The 21,818-nt window shown below is 42.1% G+C and overlaps 3 protein-coding genes across 9 annotated transcripts in view; 2 read left to right on the top strand and 1 right to left on the bottom strand.

Moving 5' to 3' along the window:
• Positions 1-8,710, top strand: part of RSBN1L (round spermatid basic protein 1 like) — a 58,009-nt gene extending 49,299 nt beyond the window's left edge. The window contains exons 6-7 of one of the 3 annotated variants that reach the window (XM_075024762.1): positions 775-883; positions 986-8,710. In XM_075024762.1, the coding sequence (XP_074880863.1) occupies positions 775-883; positions 986-1,642 (766 nt within the window). In that variant the 3' untranslated portion in view covers positions 1,643-8,710. The remainder of the gene's footprint in view (positions 1-774; positions 884-985) is intronic. The other 2 variants (XM_075024763.1, XM_075024761.1) reach the window with 2 other exon arrangements.
• Positions 8,711-11,226: 2,516 nt separating this feature from the next.
• On the bottom strand, positions 11,227-15,973 carry TMEM60 (transmembrane protein 60). The gene is made up of 2 exons (XM_075024766.1): positions 15,773-15,973; positions 11,227-11,894 (listed from the first exon to the last, which is right to left on the bottom strand). The coding sequence occupies exon 2, from the start codon at positions 11,850-11,852 to the stop codon at positions 11,448-11,450; it is 405 nt and encodes a 134-aa protein (XP_074880867.1). The 5' UTR covers positions 11,853-11,894; positions 15,773-15,973; the 3' UTR covers positions 11,227-11,447.
• A 476-nt stretch (positions 15,974-16,449) lies between these two features.
• PHTF2 (putative homeodomain transcription factor 2) overlaps positions 16,450-21,818 on the top strand; it is a 70,730-nt gene continuing 65,361 nt past the window's right edge. For 4 of the 5 annotated variants that reach the window (XM_075024754.1, XM_075024756.1, XM_075024753.1 and 1 more), the window contains exon 1: positions 16,450-16,560. The gene's annotated coding sequence lies outside the window, so the exon portion shown is untranslated. Of the gene's footprint in view, positions 16,561-17,123; positions 17,304-21,818 lie in introns of those variants that run through there. The other variant, XM_075024755.1, reaches the window with a different exon arrangement.

The raw sequence follows: 21,818 nt of genomic DNA, 5'->3' as shown, positions 1-21,818 counted from the left end.
TTCTGTATGTTTCCATTGAAGAACCGAGTTTGGCTTTTAGATCGGAAAGTGGTAAGGATTGTGGCTTTAACTGCCTTTTGTTAGCTAATTGTAGATAATGTCTCTATAGGAATTACATAAATGGTGTGCGTTTCTTTGGGGGAGATGTGGGACAAGAGGTAAATTCTCCTAACAGTGTGAATATGGAAACAAACCCGAGTTCAGATTTTGCTCTTCTGTAGCTCTCTAGTGAGTGCAAACAGGAATGTATTTTTAAGGGACGTTTCATGGAGGATGCCAGTATTTGCTGCTTACTAGCATTGTGGCAGCTTAATGTAGATTCAGCTTTACTACTAACTCTGGACAAGGTGTTTGAGGCTAAGATACTAAGCAATGTTTGCCATAATACTAGTCAGACTGCTGCATGCTTTGAGGTACCTGATGGGCGTATCATGTTAGAGTGTTGACAGAGCCCAACGTATCTGGGGCATCTGTCTTCCAGCATCAAAGCAGGCAGAAGTCAAAGATAAAAATTAAAAATAGTGAGTTTTGTTGACCTTTCATGGCTGCTTTTACTGCCACTTGTAAAGAAATTGTGGTTAATTTATTTAACCAGTTTAATGAGGTTATGTTTGAGAATTAGCTGGTTTAGTTAACCTTTTTTCTTCAAAATGTATGTTATGCTACAATTGCTTTTTTTATCATTTGCTTTATCCTTGCTTGCAGATTTTCTTTATTATTCTCTGTAGCATGTTAGTTTCAGCCTCTGAGTGTGCAATTCTTACTCTTCTGTAGGTCTGAGCAGCCTCGTATAACCAAAGATGTAATTTGTTTTCATGCTGAAGACTTCTTAGAGGTAGTTCAGCGAATGCAATTAGATTTGCATGAGCCTCCACTCTCACAGGTAAGCATGCTATGAACTGTTGATCAGGTGTCCTTTTAGGCCTAAATCAGAGTTTTCACCCTTTTTTTCCTTTTTTTTCCCCACTCCCCTTTTTTCCTCCAGTGTGTCCAGTGGGTTGATGATGCAAAACTTAATCAACTGCGAAGGGAAGGCATTCGATATGCCAGAATTCAGTTATTTGATAATGACATTTATTTTATCCCAAGGAATGTTGTGCACCAGTTCAAAACAGTTTCAGCTGTGTGCAGTTTGGCTTGGCACATCCGGCTCAAGCTGTATCATTCAGAGGAAGAACTTTCTCAAAATACAAGTACTGTTGAAGCAGGTACCTCTGCAGACCCCAAGTCTTCGGTTATTGGACTTCAGACTGACAGCAGAATTTGTACAATGAGCAAAAATACCTCCGAAGACACCAAATTTTCAGATGCTCTGCAGATGAAGTATCTGCAGCAGGAATTTATGTCGATAAAACATGAACCTATTGCATCTCACCGAATAAAAGAAGAACCCATGAATGTTGATCTTGCTGAAAAGACAGTGGCACCTAATGACGTCGGGGGCCAGAATGTTCAGACTAGGTTGGATCACGTTGAATTGACGGCATTTAAGTTGGAGATGGATTCTAAATTTGAACCTGGCAACAAGGACTTACAAGGCAAGTTATGCCCTGGAGGTCACATACATCCAGATGATACCAGACAACATAGTTCATCATATCCAAAACTGCATGGACAAACAGAGGATGATTTTTTGTGCTAAATTTGTATATATGGTTTTAAATTCCTTTTTAAACTTAATGATGTAATAATGTAAAGATTCATAAATTCTGTGAGGCAAGTTTGTGACTTGCCTTCGCATCTGTTACAGAAGATAGTTATGTAGCTTTGTAACATTCCTCAGTGCCTGTCCATAACTGTGAAGTATCAAAGCACTTAGGGCCAGATGCACTGTAAACACTGCAGGTTTAACATAAAGAAGTCTTTAAATAATTTTGAGTTGTAGGTTTTAGAGTAGAGCTGACATTTAACATATATATTTTTTGTAAGATGAGCCAGAATTCTTTTTGACAATTCCAGGCTTTTCCATAGAGCTTATTTATACCAATTTTTTCATTTTAAATGTGTCAGCACTGTAGTGTAAATATCTTTTTTAAAAAAATCTTTTTAGTGTGATTTATACTGAAATGTGAGCCGCTTAATAAAGGTTCATAATAACAGATTGGTTTTATTTTTGGGTCTGCAAAAAATAATTCAGTTAAACTGCCTCTCTAAATGGTTATGTTTCTACCTGCACTAATGCATAGGATACCCTTACGCCATTGTGGGGTGAGCAGCTGTAGCAAACTGAGGTAGAGCTGAGGCATTCTTTGTAAATGGAGATTAGTCAGAATGTAAAATCAGTCCTCCCTTCACAGGATTCCTTACAGTTGCTCATTAAAGGCACTCCGCAGACTCCTGCTGTCAGATGTTAATACGGAACAGAGAGGCAAACCCGCCCCTGTTGTGGAGGACGGTCGGACACCCCTTGGGCTCCAGGAGCGCAATCAGTAACTGTGTGCGTCTCTCTAGATGAGCTGGTGCAAGGGAGCAAACTCCCTTCTACCTTTGCCTCTTCCTCTGCTCAAGCCACAGTTAAGGCAGTTCTATTTCATGTTAAAAAAAACCAAACAACCACCCCCCACCCCCCCAAATTAAGTCAGTTAATCTGACTAAAATTAAAACAAAGAATATTTAAATGGTAACTTATCCACCTATAAAGGCCTCAACTTTAGTAGTGACCTGTAGTTGACAGAGACGCATTTGGATTTGAATTGCTCCCTATGCCGATAGCGCCAGGCAATAAAGATGCTTGCCAGTGTGTCTAGTAGGAAGATTCCTCATGAGTCCCAGTTTGGAAGCAAGAGTTATTTAATTAAGAAAATAACAGTGGTGTCCAAGTTAACTGTTCGCCTCTCTCCCCACCTATGGAATGCTTGAATTCTCTTAAGCCATGTTCTGAGGGAAGAGGATTTCAAGGCTAGCTAGCATCTGATGTGGTAATGGCAAAAACTGTCACTGAACCTACTTAATTCTTTGTGTAACATATTACTGTATAGTTCAAACACATCTGAATGATATTTCTTTTTCAGGTAGCTACAAATAGCAGTAAACTGCCCTACAGCCTGTCCTCCAACTAAGTATTTAAAACGTAAGATCCTGGGCCTGTTATTTCCAAAGCCCTCTGTATCTTTTTTTTTCCTTTTTTTTTTCCTATAACTTTCTGAAATTTGTACATCCTTATGTACCTACTTTATAACCTTTGCACTTAGTGATCACTTTGGCTTCATTTGTAGCAACAGAACAATGTGATTTCCAGGTGATGTCTAATTCAACTACCTGAGGCCCTTTTGTTGCAAATGTTTTTTGCTTATAGGTTGTTAAAATTAAAAATGTTACTACGTACTTACTCTGGCACTAAAATCAGCCATTTAACAGATGAGTGCCCTGATTTCCTTAAGTCTAAAATAGGTCTGTCAAAGAATTATTAAATCAATATTTGAATTATTGAATATTACTCCTACATAGCCATAATTACGTATTAGAGAAGCAATAGAAACATGAATCTCTTGGATGTGGCTAATATATCCTTAAGTCTTACTGCTGTTTTCTTTAATGCTGGCTAAGAGATTACTACCAGTTTTGCAGCCTCAGGGATCTTGCTTTCCCCTCATGCCATGAGCAAATGATTCATGTGTGACATGGTAAGTTATTAATCTATCAGATTCTGATTTGAGAAATTAATTGGCTCATGTAAGAGTTTGAGCTTTCCTGATAGTAGAAATGTGGTCTTGGCTCCTGTTGTGTTTTCTGGATTATCTGGAAACTTCCACCCGTAATTCTTTGGCTTTATGAACATCTGTACACAATTATGTAGCCTTCCATTCCTGTTCTCTGTGCCAGCTATTGGAGAACAGTAAAAGAGAAGAGCTGCCGGTTGTAGTTTGCACCAATCGTGCAGCTTTCCACCTGGGTTAGCAGAAGGCTCCAGCTTTATCAATACCATCCTTGCCAGATACTGCTCTTTTAAAACAAACACACACCCCCCACCCCCAACAACAACAACAACAACAACAACAAAAAAACCCAAACCATAAAACAACCCAACTGTTTAGTTTAATTAAAAAAAAGCAACAAACCTTGTTTGTATGCTGGTGAGCCATATGCTGATCATTCATTCTGGTTCCAGTTTGTTTGGGGTTTTTTTTTCTTAAATCTACCAGATTTTACTAAAGTAAACCCTTGACAGCAAGCAACTTCCTGCATCATAGGCCCTGTCCAGACTGAAAAAATAAATGTTTGAAAATGGTTTAGCAAACAGACTTTACACTGAAGAGTAAAGCTTTGTTTCCTTTTGAAGACCTGCTCAGTGGTCTTAGCTGATCATGGCCTCAAACTTCTGCTCAGGTTATGTCTTGGTTCTGAAATTTTTCCTTTGAACTGCCTACATCTTCAACCTATTTTTTTCTGTTTTTTTAATCACTTTCAGAATTTTACAAGATTAAAAAAAGTGGCAGTTTTTCCACTTTTTATACATCCTTTATTTTTGATTTTTTGAGGCAGACTAGATTCTCATTTTTAGACAGAATTCCTTGCAGACAGAATATAAACAATACCGGGATTACCAGTGGCTATCAGAACTCCCTTTGTATTCAAAGGTGTAGACAGTCTGGGTTGACTGGCTATATTAGTGTGTACTTCTTTCTTTGCTTCTTTTTTTAAAAAAAAAAAGTTTTTGTCCTCTACTGTGGTGTATTCATTTTGATGCGGTTGCTCTTTAAGAGGGGAGTACCTTTTCTGAGAATTTCAGCTCCCAAATTGTTCATTAGTCTGACAAAGGTCTTGCTTTGGTTTCATGTGGTCCTATGCTATAACCTTTATTCCTACCGCATACAAATTCATATTCAGACTTTGCTTCAGCAATAAATGGTTCCCGCCTTCTGATGTACTGAAACTAGTCTTTGCTTATTGCTTGTCCCCCTTCCCCGGATTTTAGTTATATAGAAATCTTTCTGTTATTTTGGCTGAAATCTCCAGTTGAGTTTTAGTTGTCTCTCTTGGCCCTTCCGCAGATTTCTGCAAAATCTGCTTAAGGCCTATTGCCTGTACTGCAATGGTATTGACATCTGTGTGTTTGCAGTGGTGTTCCAGTTAATGACATGATGTGCAGAAATTTAGACATGTTCTCCTAGATACTGGTTCCATATTTGTGGGTAGCAAAGAATTGCATTGTTACTGCTGCTACCCAATAGCTTTCAAGATGGTAGCTGCTTTTTTTTTTTAATTACTGGATCTTTTGCATTTCACTGGCAACTGACTTCATGTGTTACATACAAGTGTTACTCAGTGTTGTGTCATCCCCCAGCCCTCCAAATGCCTGCAAATTGACTCTTGAAACAGCATTTTCATTACAGGTACTGCTGGCATGCAGATTTTCCCTTCCTTGTTACTATAGTGAATATTTCAATACTTCTTTAACTGAAATATTAATTCTATCTAGTACTAGAAATAAAGTATTATTTCAGAGGGTGATGATTTAAGTATTCATCTGTGAAATAATTCCTTGGTGATAAATAAAATTGATTTTTAAGCAGATATACATGTGCACAGTAAATAAGTTGGCATTGCAAATGATGTAGAAAATGGAAACATAAAACAGTAGAATGCTGTGAAGCAGATCTGAACATTACAGGTCTGGAAAATTGAGTAAGTCTTCCAAGAAACACAGGACTGGTATTCATTGATCAAAATGACTGTTTTCTAATATCTGCATGTGAATAAGGATGCTGAATCGATTGAAATAAATCCGTGTTTTCTCCATGCTCCTTGGCAAATAAACTGTTGTGAGAGAGTAGGCTACCACCTGACCCTACTAGGATGAAAACTGTACTAATACTGATAAAGAGATGAAAAAAAAACTTTGCAGGCTTCTCAAGTGTAATTTTATTCATTTTTTTTCTAGCGGTCAGATGTGTAGAGAACCTTGTCTTCAGGCAGACCACTGCTTGTTACCTTACTGTGAATGTAAACAAGTTGGAAATGGAAAGGACAAATTTTCACTGACCTATGCTTTGCTGTGAATGACACTGTTGAGAATGTTTTCTTTGATTGTGAGTCACTGTGTTCAGCTGATATTTTATTACTTTCTCCAACGGATGAAATGCACTTTAAAAACTGTATAATAGACGATACTGATGTTTTGTGCAGATCCCACTGAATTTGCAGCATATATGGGAAGATTTGGGAAACTTTGATTCCCATCAGTCACTCATTTCATTTTTCATAGAAATGCAAATTATTTTGTGTTCTGTTCAGAAGCAGCAGCTTCACAATATCTAGGTTGCTATTTCTATTAGAATCATCAGGGATACTGACTTTGCAGATTTAGTGTATTATATTCTAGCCACTGTTTTCCTCTGTGCTATGATGCTAATATTTCCTCTGCTTTGGAGCCGTGCTGTACTTGAGTGCCAGCTAGACATTGATCTTATGTTCTGGTCATGCTGATAGATGAGCCTACTGATGAGGGCATTAGTCCTTTAATATTTGGTGTACAGTTATGATAATCTGATACAAACGTTGATTAAAACAGCAGTTTAAACTTCTATTTTTATCAAGTTTGATTTTTCAATAACTATTTTGATACTATGTTTTCTCTTACCAATTAATTTCCAGTCCACCGGAATGAAAGGGCAATGTTTGGTAGAGCTTAGGCCTGTGTTTTAAGGACTATGCTTTTTATGGCCATTGTTTTATCTGGTTATATTGAGACAAAATAGGGCAATTAGCTGAGAAAGTTATTCCCTAAGTATCTCAAGAAGAAAACCTTGAGAATTAGACCTGTGTGTGTAAGACTAATGTAACATAAGTCAAGACTGCTAAAGCTGTATCCTAGGCATGTAGTAACACTCAGGTACTTGTCTAATCGATGCATTTGAGAGCTTTTGTTAATCTTGGAAATGAAATTTTTAGACTAAACCCCATCTTTTAGCAGTGATTTCTTTATAAACTTCAAAAGGAACACTGTGATAAAACCTAATACCGGTAAACTAAGCTTGGGTTCTCATTTCTTCTGTTCCTTGCTCTTACGCTCTTGTTCGGTGCTGTACAAAGACTTTTCTTACATTTGCCTGCTTGTGAGGTTGGTTTTGTTAGAAAAGGCACACCAAAGGAAATAGCATTACTGCATTGCAGATTTTTTTCTACTCTTTATCCAACTTCAGTACAAGGAGAAAATGTTAATACTGAATAGCACTCTGGTGGTCCAACTGCAGTGGTTCCTTAAATTGCCTTAGTCTACAAACCCTGATGCTTTTCAGCGGCAAGTTGGTACCCAGGCCTGTTCAGGTCTAAAAGGCTCATATGGGAGACAAACTCTGTGCAAACCTTAACACAATAAAGGTACAGTAAAAAGGTACAAACACTCTTTTTCCAACTCAGTGCAGTTATTTTTACCTCAATCTTAATTTAAAGAAAAAAAAAAGTGTGATGTGTTACATGATAGTGCTGTGCTTTCAAAGAACTTCTGAGGATGCAGTTATTCAGGAGCTTTATTACTGAAAAGCAATATTATTTGTTCCCAAAATATAGTGGTGTTGAAATAGGTAACGCCTAATGTTAGAATTCAGAGTTTCTGGGAGTCTCATAGATTTCACTGTCATCAATACCTTTGTGTCACTCAACTTTCAAACTGGGTAAATATGAAAATTTCCATGAGGTTACTTGTAAGATTTTGTTCCTGTACTACTATGCATATAAATCAGAAAACACTGCTTTCATCTCTTAAATTGTTGTGTAACTTAGTCCTGTGCTAGCTTATTTTTTGATATTGTCACCCATGCCTCACATTGCAGTTTGGGGGCATGTACACATGTTCTTAGAGCATTCAGGTTAAAGTTTGTTGAAGGTTGGGATGTTTATGTCATATAGCTGTATTTTTCAAGTATGAGAAGAACAGAAAGCTGGATCCTAGTCTAAAATGGTGACAAATCAAGAAAACCAGTATGAATAGGTGATTGAAAATTTCAGTTTCATGATCTTTCACACATGTCCATGGAGTGTTTTCCTTAATCAGACAACAGTAGATACTCACCTACAATGCATGCTGAAGTGTTCAAGCTTGTATAAATGATATGAAGAGAAATAAACGTAGAATATATATCTCCATATACAATATATATAATCAATATAGATTATGTATATAATACATATATATCATCAATATATGATAAACACTTCAGTTTCATTTCAGAACAGCAAGCTATTGAACTGCATTTTAAAACAAAGCCCATGAAGGCAAAGTTCTCCTCTCCATGCCCTTCATTGGCTGCTGCAGGTAGCTGAGATGAGGTTGTTCCCTAGTGCGCTGGGTACTTTGATCTGCATTTCCTTCCACCCATTTCTTGCACATCAGTATGAGCCATCTCAGCATCAGCTTCCCCTTTTCCCTGCCAACTTCGTCAAATCTGCTCTTTGCTCATTTTGTTCTGTTTGACGAAGATCAGTCAGCCCGTGAATTTAAGTAAAAGTGAGAACTCTCTCTGTTTCAGAGCTGTGGACAGTGCCTTTGAGAACAGGGTGATTGCTAATAGAGATAATTCCTGCAACAGCCTCTGGAAAGGTCTAGGTGTGCTACGGTGTGCTTTGTATCCTAAGTCCTTTTGAATGAAGTTCTGATATCACAAAAACATGAGACTGTGTGTACAGAGGTGTTGGCACAGTTTAGGTCAGTTAAATCTGATAAAAAATACTAAGTCAAAAGGGATATTAATTTCTGTTACCAAAGTATCACTGTATGACTAGGAACTTGCAGACAAAGTTGAGCACTTCCACAGGGCTGTGTCCCGAAGACAGCTTGTGCTAAGGAAATCAGTTTGTGTGACTTCTGTAGGACACCAGAAAGAGATGCCTGCTTCAGCTTTCCAAATCACTGTCATGTATTTCAAGGTTTGTAAATGTTTAAAAAAAAAAAAAAAAAGAAAAAAGCCAAACCCACAACCAAAAGACTGAAATTGTTGATCTTTTTCTATTGAATTAGAGGCAGCAATTAAAAGGAGATTTGGAACAACTGTGTTTGGCATCTCTAATTAACTAGAATCAAACTTTCAGATAATTGTTACATCTGTGGAATAGAAGGGGTTTATTAAGGGGGCAGAGTTGCCATTTGTGGCCCATCTTGCTAATCATATACCAAGCCCTAATGAGGCTAGTTCTTATTCTTCCATCATTTGTTGTGTGAAGCTGTCACGATCTGTTAACATCATCAGCTTGACTGAGAAAAGCTGCTCTGCTCTTGTGAGCAGTATGGGGGTTTTTTTTGGCATTGTGTGAACAAGGCTTTTTTTGCTTTTTCTTCTGTGATAATCATCAGCTGGGGCAGGACTGGGCACTCAGTTTTATGCTTGGTGCTGTAACATACCTTATGGTGATGCATGTGTGTGTATATGTATGTATGTGTCTTAAGTGCTTAAATGCTTGTTATGTATTTGCATCAATGTTGAAGTGGTTCATAAAAGTTTACCTTAACTGGAGGTAGGTCTTTAAATGCTCTTCTCCATGTATCTTTGAAGCATCCAGTAAAAATGCCACATGAGGTCTAGCTTGCCTGCCATGGGCCATACCTGGAATGTTGTATCCTAGGAAGCTCAGTGACCCTAGTTTCCATTTGACAGAACTGAAGAACTGCTGAAGAGACCTAACTTGGATGTGCAAATTAAGCATATTTTCTTTATACCATATGTATACACACATACGTATAGTTACATATAGCATATATCTGTGCGTGCTTGCTCTCGCATTTCCTATATTCAGCAGGCCCAAGAGCACATATCAAGGTGAATACTTTTCCCTCTCCCTGCAGCTAATCCTCATCACAAGTGCCGTTTTAACTTGAAAAATCACAAAGATGGTAAAGGAAGCTAGTTCTTCAAAGGAGCCTCATATGGGTGGGCAAAAAGTCTGTCAAACAGAGAGCAAGGCCCTTCCATGAACTATTTCTCAGAACTAAGTAGGGCATAGATACACCTCCGCAAAGGAACTGTTCCTCATAGGTACTGAAGCAAAAAGAGATTTCTAAATGGTAGTTTTAGCTCCCCATAAATTATCTAATGCTTATGAACTGGGGCCAAGTGCCCCCTGGATTTGCTCAGTAAAAGTCAATGCATTATTTTTACTATAATAAAGGGGTTATAAATATTTGCATTTTTTGTAACAGCTAATGCTTAGAAGGATTTTTTTTGTGTCATTCCTTGGTTTCTCCTTTAGCAAGGTAGGACTGTCAACCATTCTGAAGCAAACATGACAAATTCTTTCTAAAGATCATTTGTTACCTGATGATCTGAATTGAGAGCCCTTGTCTTAGAATGAACAGGTTCTTTTCTTAGATAAGCCCTTTCAGCAGTCTTTAACAATATGCTTCCCATGTATTTATGCCTACATCTGTCTGATTGAACAGCAAGAGTAAACCCAAACACTTCAGATTTTTTTTTTACTGACAAGTACAGTTGATTGTACATCATTAAAATTTTATGTGAGACATTTTGACATAGTCATCTCCTCTGACCTTAAGCTGTTTTTCCAGGGCTGTTTTCATTCACTAGACACTCTTTTGTCCCTAGGAACTGTAAACAGATCAGCATCTTCAGCATGCATGTTAATAATGTCCTAGACAACTTTTACATTTGGACTTGGTTGTATCGTAGCTCCTGGAAGAGCACTTTCAGTCCACAAAATACGCTTACAGTTCCAGCTCTTCCCAGAAGTCCCATTCATTGCATTTGTTACTTGAAAAAGTTCATTTACTAGCATCTCAGTTGGCTGGTACTCAGTAAAGCCAGGGCTTCACCCCTAGAGCTTTAATATACTAGGGCATTAAAAAAAATCTTCCTTGTTAAAGTACCACTTCCTGCAGGTACAGATGTATTGCAGAACTCACCCCATAGCTTCAGTCTTTTACAGCACTGGTCATTTCTTACTTGGAAGGGTAATCACCAGTCTCCCTCTTCTCTGGATCTTGGACTACTGGCACAGTTCAGCTACTAACTTCTTTCCCCCTAGGTCAACATACTGGTTATTGTCTGTTTCAGCAGCTTAAAAAAAAAGTGCTTATTTTTAGTCTTTCCGACTGGAAGTGGATTCTCACTGTCACAAAGTATTAGATAACTTAAGTCGTCTTTCTAAGGATTACCCAATGTGCTGAATACTCTGGGGTAGAACATTTGTGGTTCCTTTCAGAAGATCTTGTACCTGCACATGAAGAGCCTGTATCTTATTTCATGTAACAAATAATAATAATCATATTAGAACAGCTTGCATTGAACAAATACTTTTATTTACAAGAACATATGTGACAGTTTTAAAATAAAAGAGTGGAACAAGTCTACTTTCCGTCTTCAGCCTGCTATAGATAGAGTCTCCAGCTTGATTGATTTCTTATTTGGCATTCTAATTTGGAGAACAAGTTTGTGGCAAAACTATAATAATCCAGTAATTTGGTACCAATCTCAGTGCTGAAAGCCACATATGATAGCTTAGTCTCTTCGTACATAGAAGATATTATATCCCAGTTCAACCATACCCCCAATAAGCAAGGCCCATAAAGGGATAAATACATAGGCTAGTTTCATCGTAGTAAATCGTTGCAGTTTAGCACAGAGGGCAAGGCAGAAGGCTAATTTAAGTAGCATTGCAATGAGATACCAGGCTTTTTTCTTGATGTTTTGGGAGCCATTGCGAGGGTCAAAGCCAGACTTGCAACGTCCAGCCATTTTCACAATTAACATAACTAGAAGGATAGTATCAAATATCCAGACTGGAATAAAAATGAGGAACCAGTTCCACGGTGCTTTCTCATCCAACTTCAGCACCAGCATGATCAGGAAGAGTAATGTAAAAAGCCATGTCAGTAGTACTCTTTGCGCCAGGGACATTCTCATTTAAACAGCTTTGAGAGGAAGTCTTTCACTGTCAGCAACAACCTAACAAAACAAAAGGGGGGGGGAAGGCATCAAAAGATGTCACTACACAACCATTAGGCATATTCCTTAAAGGTGACTAATTTCTTGTTCTTGCTTTCCCACCCCTTCTAACCTCACCTACATACTGCTTCCTTGCATTTCTTTTATAACCACCATTCTCAATGAAGCACTCTGTTTTGGTCCTGCCCACCATTAAATTTAGGTGCCTTAAGTCAGCTGTGTAAACTGCTTTAATCTAAACTTGTTCTGTGAAACAAATTGTGCTTTAATCCTACAGTAGCTGTCAAACTCATTTAGGGATTTTTGTATGTTAGGAATAGGTTTAGATCCATTTTCCTCCAGCACTGAGGCACTTGTAGTTCAACACTTGAAACTGAACCTAACAATTCCCTCCCTATAACAAAATAATCAGTAAAATGTAAACTAACCAACAAGCATGAGTAACAAGCCACCTGAAAGATCCTGTTGCCTGCAGAACTGCAGCTGAAACCAAGCCAGTAAGCCCTACTACCAGTTTCTGTCAAGCAGCATCTTAAAACTACAAAAAGCTACAGATAATATTTGCTTTCTGGCAGGTATCTAAAGTACACAGACACTGGCTGACAGGAACATTATTTAGTTTTATTGGCTTGGTAGTATATTTAAATTTCTATGTAGTCATGGCAAAAGAAAAAACAAGGACAAGTGCATCTGACACTACAGTCATAAAAGTTAGTTTTTATACTCCTAACTGAAAGGCTTTTACCACTGCATCTGCCAGAAGCTTTTCACTGCAAGTATAAAAAGCAGGGGTGAGAAGAACTATGATCTTCCTCAAGATTTCATACTACAAAGATGGATAATTAATGTATACACCAGTGGAAACGGTGCTGAATAGGTTTCTTAATTGTTTTAAAAATTTGAGATTTTTAGAAGTTTGATAATTCCCTTTAGAACACTGATATTCTTTCACTTGAAAGAAGTAACTGAGCTTTGATTTGTTCCAGATTAGAGAAGTATTTAAATTACTGAAGGTGAGATGATGTGTTCTGAAGCACCTAATCCTTGCCACCAGAAGGGAAAGACAAGACCTGCTTCCCCTCTTCCCCCTCAGTCCACCTGGCCACAAGCTGTTACTGCTTGCTCTGTTATTACTGATGCTCACACTATCACCCAATTAAGCCCTCACTGAACAAGCAGAAGTCTATTAGCACCTTTTTAACTGAGTTAGTTTTTTGCTAGATTAGCAAGTTGAACCAACTGTGTGCTCAGATAAGTATTGGAACCAGAAGGAGGGAGGTAAAAGCTGCTGGCTTAACTGGTTAGGAGATGACCAGCTACATTAGAGCTAGTGGATAACAATTTTGTACACACTAAAATTATCCTACAATTTAAATCTGTGTCTGCTGATACACAGTTCAACAGACCTACTTTTTTGTTCAGTCTGGGTTTGAAATTTCACTGCATTTGATTTAGTGGATAGTAGTGGGACTTCTCTTAAGGAAAAGATCCAGTTTAGCCCCAAATAATCTAAATTGGAGTTACTGTCAGTGCATCCCCCTCCCTTGTGTTAGGGCTGACACTTGTGTGACCCAGAGCAGGCCAGTTCCTTGAGCTGAAATAGCAAAAAAATAGTTTAAAATAAGATTTTTGTAGTTTGCTTTTTCCTGTCTCAGTTCTGCTCAGATCACTGAAGAGTCTGGTGAATGCCAGTTACTGGCAGGGTGGGACCGAGAACCCCTCCTTAGGGAAGGGGTGAGGCTTAGCAGTGACACTCAACATAAGAGTTAGTTAATTGCTAAGCAAGTAGACAAAAAATTGGAGGAGGTTTAGATAGCACTCCTCTTTTCTTGTAAACATACCTAAACCAGCTGGCAGGTGCAGAGGATTACAGGACAATTACTATGACCTGCCTGAAGTATTTCCAGTCTTTTGAAAACATTCCCAATATTCTCAAGTGCAAGTCTGTGGCTAAAGTGAAGAGAGTAGTGATCTGAAACAGAGTTTCGACATTCCTTTCATGAGAACCTTTTTGAAAACTAGTTCTAGAAATCAATGCTACAGATACTACAAGAAGGAGAATCTCTCATTAGCAACCCCGAGAAAGTGGAAACCAAAGGAACAGACTGGAAACTTGGGCCTGAAAGGAAAAAAGGAATTCAACACTGTTAGAAGTATCAGGTTATCAGATACTCAGAGAAGGCGCTATCAACTGTCTCTGGAGGAAATAGAAAGCTGCTGAAGGTGTATTAGATGGGGCTACTCAATTTGAAGGTTGCTCACCTGATGAAAAGATTTTTCAGTTTTCCTAAGTGTTCAGAACCCTTTGTAACAATTTAAAAAGCACAGGCAGAAGAGTCAGCATGGGGCGTTATGCTGCCTTTCTTCAATCTAATTAAGAGATGTAACTGCAAGATTGGACAGTACTGCAAGGCTCCATTCAATTTTAAAGGCTTTTTTTGATGAAAACTGAAGAAAATCCAAGCGTACTTTTGAGATCTTATCCTATAGTCCAAGTAAAGGAAGCTACCAAATTTGCAAGACTGACAGCTGGGGATACACAGCTGACATAATGAGGAAGGGTTTGATTACATGGAGCACCTAACCATCTCTCATTAGGAAAAAAAGGAGATGATCAGCAGATGCTTAGCGAGAGGACAGCTATCACAGCAAGATGGTTAACACTGGAAAAAGGATGCAGATATGGTGCAAGTCTGTTTTCACAGAAGAGCTAGTTCACCAGAAGGAATGCCAAATGTGGGGTGTAAAAATAAAAAAGCTCTCGACTCTTTATAGGACTCGTGTAATTAGTAGGAAGTGAAAATTTTCAGTAGTGAGAAACACTATCTCAGTAGCATTGCTGACCTTGGTGGGATGATCTACATAATTAGAATATTATGATAGCTAATTATATCCTGTTTAGATGGAGAAAAATAAAGAGGAGAGAAACTTACACGTTCAGCTAAATATTAGCGATAACATAGGTCTATAAATTTGAACCCTGAACATTGCCTAACAAAGTTCAGAAAATTGTAATACACTGAAACCAAATTAAATAGAACTCCAGCTTGATTAAATGCCATTTTAAAGCCGATTCAGTAGGTATGAGTACTTTAACGCCGAGAAAGAAACGTTGCAGTAGCCCCATTTCAAAACCACACGTGAACTAGTCTGATGGGAACACAGGTTAGGTATTCACAAGTCCTCTTGCGACTGGTGCGTTCTTAGTTGAGGTAGCCTATGTAGATTTAAAAGTGCAAATAACGTCAAACTACAACACCCCCTTGACCGGAGTGCTTGTTTTACTGTTTTTTCAGCGGAACAGGGACTCCCGAGTGCTGAATCTGGCTGACAGCCCCCCCCACCCCCCCTTTAGAAATTATGCAGAGGACCAGAAGGAGGAAACCGGCCGAGGGTGCCGGGCTAAGCCGAGCCTGCGACGGCAGTTCGACAGCCCCTCCCTCGCGGTCCTCCGGAGAAGACCGACTGTTTCCAGCACAGGCCCGACCCAGCCTTGCCCGGGCACGGTCGCTACCCTCCACCGCGGGTCGCCTACCGCTCGCCGCCCCGGGCCGACCCCCGCGGGGCTGCGGCTCCGGCAGCGGCCGGACGAGCAGGGGCAGGGCCAGGCCCGGGGCCCCCCCCGCAGGCGGGGGGACAGGCCGCCCGTCTCCCTCTCCCGCCCTTCCTCAGCCCCCACGGCTGACCCCGGGCCGCCCGGCCTCCCCCGCTCCAGCCTTCCTCGCCGGTCCCCCGCCCTCCCCCGGCCTTCTCCTGAGGCTGCCCGCGAGAGGCCCCCCCCTTCCCCGGCCACGGCGGAGGCCTCCCCCCGTCCGCCTGAGGAAGAACGGGCGCGACGCGGCAACCCGAGCTGGAAGCCCCCTTCTCTCCCCCGCTACCTGACGGGCCCGGGCCGCCCTAGCGCCGCTGCCGCCCTCGCACGGACCCGCCGCCGCTTCCCCGCGCAGGGTCTCGGCGCATCCCCCCTCCTGCCCGGCTACGCGGGGCCAGCGCGCAGGTAAGGGGGGCGGCCGGGCTCTCCTCGCCCGCTGCGCCGCAGAGAAACCCACCGCCTTCCTTACCCGCCGCCCCGGGCCTGGCTGGCTATTGGGCAGCGGGGACGCACGTCCTACCGCGCCGCGCTCTCATTAGGTAGCGGCGGTGTCGCTCAAGTTAATCCCCGCCTTCCCCCCCCCCCACGCAGCTACTCAGTCGTGGAGACGCCCATCAGGGTCAGCCAGCCCCCTCACGGCCGGCAGCCGTTCAGCCTTGAGCCCGCCCCCCACCCTTTCTCTTTGCCGCCAATTCGTGCAGGAGGCTGTCTGTCATACCGGCCCCGCCTCTGCCCGGAGAGCCGTCCGTCAAACACAGCCCCACCTCCCTCCCGCTCTCGTTGGGCAGCGCCGCCGCCAGTCACGCCCCGGCCCCACCCTCGCAAGCGGAGGGGGGGGCGCTGTCGGCTACCGACCTGCGCCTAGCCCCGCCCCCGCCTCGGCAGCGCGCGCCCTCTCGGGTGGCGCGCTGTTGCTGCCGCCGCTCGGGCGCGCGTCTCCTTCTCCTCCTCCCACCCCCCCCAGCTGTTGCCTCGCGCGCGCCCGCCCGCCCGCCGCCTCGCGCTCCCCTCGCTGCTGTTGTCTGCGGCGCGCGCTGGCCCGCTCCGCCGCCTCGCCGCGGCACCGGGCGACCGGTAAGGTCGGGACCCCGCCTCGGTCAGCGGCTGGGGGGGGGGGGAGCGGGAGCCGGCGCGGAGGCATCCCCGCCCCGGCGGGAGGGGGAGAAGCGGGGCGCCAAGTTCCCCGCGCGGCTGGGGAGGGGGCCGACCGGCTCGGCGGGGGCGGCCGGGGCGGGTCTTCGGCTTCGGAGCCGCGGCCGGGGCGAGGCGGGGGCGCCCGCTCGGTGAGGGGCGGCGGGGCGGTTGGCGCATCCCCGGCGGGCGCGCGGCGGAGCCGTCTGCCGCGGCTCCCCTCGCCCCTGCCCGGGCGGCGGGAGCGGGTCCTCTGCCGGCCCGGGGGCCTCCCGCCCCTCCGCCGGGCCGGCCGGGGGAAGGGCGGGAGGCCCGGGGCCTCCGCGGCGCCGAGGTCCCCCTCAGGCGGGAGCGGGCGCGGGTGTCCGCGGCGAGGCGGCCCCCCCCCCCCCCCCCCCCGGGGCCCTTCCTGCCGGGGCGGTGGGGGCCCGGGGGCGGCCGCTGAGCGGGCCCTTCCCGCCCCGCCGCGTACCCGCATCAGGTGCGGGCTGCTCCAGCCGTTGCGGGGGGGGCCGCGCCGCGCCGTCCTGGCGAGCCTGCGGGCTGGTTGGCCTCCCATGGCGAAGTTTGTGGTGGGCGGTGGGCGGTCAGTTGCGCGTTCAAGGCTCGAGCTGCTGGCCGCTTGCGTGCGCGTTACTCCTCCTGCTTGTTAAGTCTGACTTGTGCTGTAATGCACCTTTTCCATGGTAAGTTGCTTTAAGGCATCTTGAGCTGCTGTAGTGCTTGTGACTTTTTTTCTCCTTTCCTTTGAAGGTCCTACGTTTCGGCATCCTCACCTTCATCTCTGACCTCGTCTCCTTCTGTTTTCTTGTATTTTACATGCCTTCCTCTTCTTTTGGCGCTTGCTTTCTTATTCCTCATCCCGTTTTTTTCCCCCTTTCCACCCTAATCCAGTGACAACCAGTCTACAGCGTATGTGTTGTCCTTGGTTTTCAGTTGGGGAATCTAAATGTTAGGCTACTTCCCATGAGTTAAAATTCATCCCGTCATCTTCACTTCCCTGGTGTTCTATTTGCTGTCTTTTCTGTGAGAAACAAAGGAGAGAGCAGTGAGGGAGAATGATTATGCAGCAGTAGAACTATCCAGGTGTTTGCTGCTTTTACTTTTGTTTTTCGTACGTACTCCCCGAGTGCATGTGACTCAGGTGTATCGGATTCATTGATGGTTTAGTCCACATTCTCAAGCTCTGCACTTGGTATTTTGTCTTTTATTGCTTTTACATGTTGTTGGTTACTTGAAAAGCAATACTGCCGAGTCTTGCGTTTTGTTCCAAATTTGCCAGTGTCTTATCCATCCGTTGTATAATTAACTGGAAAAAGTAATTAATTGGAAAACCTGACTTGTTGAAAGTACTTTAATTAACGTTCTGAAAATCTTTGCAATGAAACATTCCTACAGAAAATACAGCTGGTTTTACAATTTTGACACATGAGTTCTCTAATAGGAATGAGACTAAATACAGTGTGTCATCAGTAATTTGCCCGCTTATATCTTCCTGTTGATGCTGTTAAACAGATGGTGGTATCTGTTTTATCAAGGAGAAGTGCATCACTCGAAATAACCTGTTAATCCTAGTAAGTGAATCCAGGTATCTTTAGCTGTACTTAGAGTGGTCACTGAGTGGTAGAAGGATATATTTCTGTTATATACGTTAGTGCTTGGCATGAGAGGTTTTTGTTTTCCTGGGCTTAGAGGCTAAAAGTGTTCTGTGCATAAATCTCTATAATAAATAATCTATAAATAGCTATATGTATTTGGCTATTTCTGTAGCTCTGAAGGTTTTGGTGATCTTCTTTGATTTGCCTCTTTATTTGTGACTCCCTGGAAAGTATAATCCTTTTCTTGGAAGTCTTATTTTTGTTCCAGTAAGGTGTTTATGAACCGATGTATGTACGCACATCCATAATTCCGTCAGTTTTGACTTCTTCGTGCCCCCTGCCCCGCCCAGAGCTCTACTTCACAATATTTGCAAACAATTTTCACTTCTGAAGGTGAAGGTTGAGAGTGGCACTTGGAACGTGGTGCGTTTAAGATCCTGATCCCTGTTTGAAGTGGAATGTTTTGCAGTTGGATTTTCTGTTGCTATGTTTTGCTGCCAATGTATGTTTTTATTCTGGATATAAATATTATAAAGGATAAAACACGAGCCTGAGTCATCTGAAAAAAGAATTTGGAAACCTAGTTAGTTTAATTCAGTGCTTGTAGTAGAATTTTTTCCTCGTGTATTGTGTGGAATGTGACATACAAATAAATTGTCAGTAATTGTTGGGAGCTCCATGGAGCATTTCAAGTATTTTGATTGTACTGGATTTCTCCCAAAGCAGAGTTAGCTCAGCTTGACTCAAAAAGTTGGTCCCAGCTGTATCCATAGCTGCCTAATATTGGTGTGAATTCTGGGACAACTCAAAATCATGTAGGCTTTGAAATAGGAAACAGGGTATTGATGTTGTATTAGAACGGAGGCATAGGTGCGTTAAGAAGACTTCCAGTCAACTTTCTTTGAGGTGGTTAACCAGGCAGCGAAGGGTGGAGCGGCTCTTGGAGTTGAACAATGCTGTTCCTGTCATAGCTGGCAGGGGTCACTGGAAAGCAGTGGACATAATTTCTTTCCCAGTTCTCCAAAGTTACATATACTGTCTTCCCAGGCTTTTTCTAAATATCTTATCTTCTACTTGTTTATAGTAGAAATTTTGTTAAAGAAATAAAAACTTTTTTTTTCCTTTTCTCAGGACTCCTGTGAGTGAGAGTGATGACAGTCACAGGGTTGGTTTGTTTTTTGTTTTTTGTTTTTTTTTTTGTCTGTGAGGAAGTTCTTTTCATAATAAACAGCATGCTCTACGGATTCATCACGAACCGTTTATGTGAATTTTTAGCTAGGCTTACTAGGGACACAAAGCTTGTACAATTACTTTCTTTGTCCATCGTCTTCTGTTTGAGTAACTTCTTTAGTCAGACAGATGACGAAACCAAATTTAATGGCAACTGAAAGACGTTAAGTACCTACACAGTGACAAATTTTTATAAAACTTTTGACGGGTAGTGACCCAAATTAATATTCCTACCTGAAGAAAAGCAGTTATAATTGAGTCCCTTCTTTCTGCAGAAAGAGAGCAACTGCTAGCCAATCTACATGCTAAGCTCTGAGCCATCGTGGTGCGTACTACTGCTGGCCCAGCCAGATAGTTGGGGCAGTTGGTAATATGGGTGGGGGGCAGGAAAAAAGTGTTGGGTAAGGTGGAGAAGGACAATAGGGAGCCATGGTACGCTGATAAAAACAGGTAGACTTAATTGCTCCTGCCCACACAACAAGGTAGGCCTGTTTTTTTCTGTAATGTTTTTTTGTTTTACAAAGGAAACAAAACAAAACTCTTTTAGGATACCTCTGTCAGAGGTACTGCTCCTTCTCACTGTTCAAGGACTGTTGACCACTACTTACCCTAACCTATGTAGTGGTGTGAAAAATAAAAGGCTTTGAAAGCTTTAAATAGCATGTTTTCTCCCTTGAGTTTACTGTGCTGTTATTCATAAAGGTGCTTCTTGCTGGGTACAGAGGAAACAGTTAACTACTTGAAGAAATTATATTCAAATTTGTAAGGTGAATACAAAGAGCTTAATAAATTGCCTATAGGGGGGAAAAAAGAGTTAATAGTAATTAGGGCTGTAACATATTACTGTGTAATGGTTGGGTATGCTCTACATGTAATCGTAGAATAGTTTAGGTTGAAAGGGGTCACTGGAAGTCATCTATCTGGTCCAATAGGTTGAAAGGGGTCACTGGAAGTCATCTATATGGTCCAGCCCCCTCTGAAAGCAGGGCCAGCTTCAAAGCTAGAGCAAACATGTATACATATATAGAGATACTCATTATGTTGTCAAGACATTTGGAAATACAGCTTATGTTTGTGGGTTTTTTTTAGTTGGGGGGAAGATATCAGAGAGTTCATAGAGCTATTTTCTTGTTTCTTAATTTAAATGTGTAAAGGGTATTTTTTTTCCAAATTCACTTCTGCTGGGAATACTCTGTGAAACATGTAGTGTTCAGTATTTAATTCTTTGTTCAGTTGAGGTGGTCTTGGTAGACGTACTCCAGAGAGACTGGATGGCTTCCTGGAATGAGTCCAAGCATTGGACTGAACTTCTGTTTGCAAATACATTTGTGGTTCTTGTTCTTAAAAAATAAAATACAACTGCAAAGTGGGAGAAGAAATGAAAGCAATATAGCATCAAATATGAAGTCATGCAAGCCTTGCATTTTGGAAGTTGGCCAGCGCCAGATGCTTTTGGGGGTTAGGTGGTTGGCAGATGCCAGCCTGGCAGCTAAACGCTCTTCATGTTCAGCTGTCTTAAGGGACAGTTTGTTCTATGCTTGCCATGTTGCTCATACTCCTTCCTTGGTATTTGCTGCTGGCCATTGTGGGTTTGGGTTAGGTAGAGAGTTCGTGTGGCCAACTACAGCCCGGTGATCTCTTTGGACGTTTTATTGCATCCTGGGTCATGAAGCTTGAGATTCACTCAGCTGTGTGTTTATTGTTTTCTTATTATTGTGTGTTTAAATAGCTGCTTTCTTTTTGAATCTGAGTGAACTCTTGGCTTCAGTGACTTCCTATGGTACTGAGTTTAACAGTCTAATTATGTGTTGTAAGATAATATTTCTCTGTTAAAAGTTTGGCTTTGCTGTCCTCTAAGCTTGGTTAATGAATGAAGTTCCCTGTATTACTGGAAGCGGTTGTTTTCTTAACTATATTTTCTCTATATTTCTTAAAGTCTCATATAATTTTTAGTTCTTTATTTTTCTGTTCATACTTGCCTGTCTCAACAGGAGAGTCTTTCAAGTGGTTGATAATTCATAGCCTTTCTCAGAACACCTCCCTCAGTATTTTAATATTCTTCTTCAAATAACATACATGCATTTCAGGTCTGATTGCACAACCTATCAACAGAGCTGTGCTGCAGTGTTTTCCTTGTTATTCCTCTTTTATTCAGGTGTCTCTATGCTCTTCTTACTATAGGATATTGAATGGAAGGGCTCGCTGAGCTCCCAAATTTCCTTTCCAGATTTGAGATACCTGATTTTAAAGCTTTGTGTGGTGTACGTAGTTCACTCCCCCGCCACACCTCTTATAGGTATCATGTGCGTTATTGATACTAAATTCTGTTGATGTTGCCTATTCATTGTTAAAGTTGATCCATCATCTTAAGCT

Source organism: Buteo buteo, chromosome 4 (genome assembly GCF_964188355.1).
Source record: "Buteo buteo chromosome 4, bButBut1.hap1.1, whole genome shotgun sequence".
NCBI lineage: Eukaryota > Metazoa > Chordata > Aves > Accipitriformes > Accipitridae > Buteo > Buteo buteo.
Note: the sequence above shows the minus strand (reverse complement) of the source record. Positions and strands in the feature narration are given on the sequence as shown.

What these genes read in the sequence shown, in the direction of transcription:
- TMEM60 (XM_075024766.1), bottom strand. Translation starts at nt 11,852, where the DNA reads ATGAGAATGTCCCTGGCGCAAAGAGTACTACTGACATGGCTTTTTACA.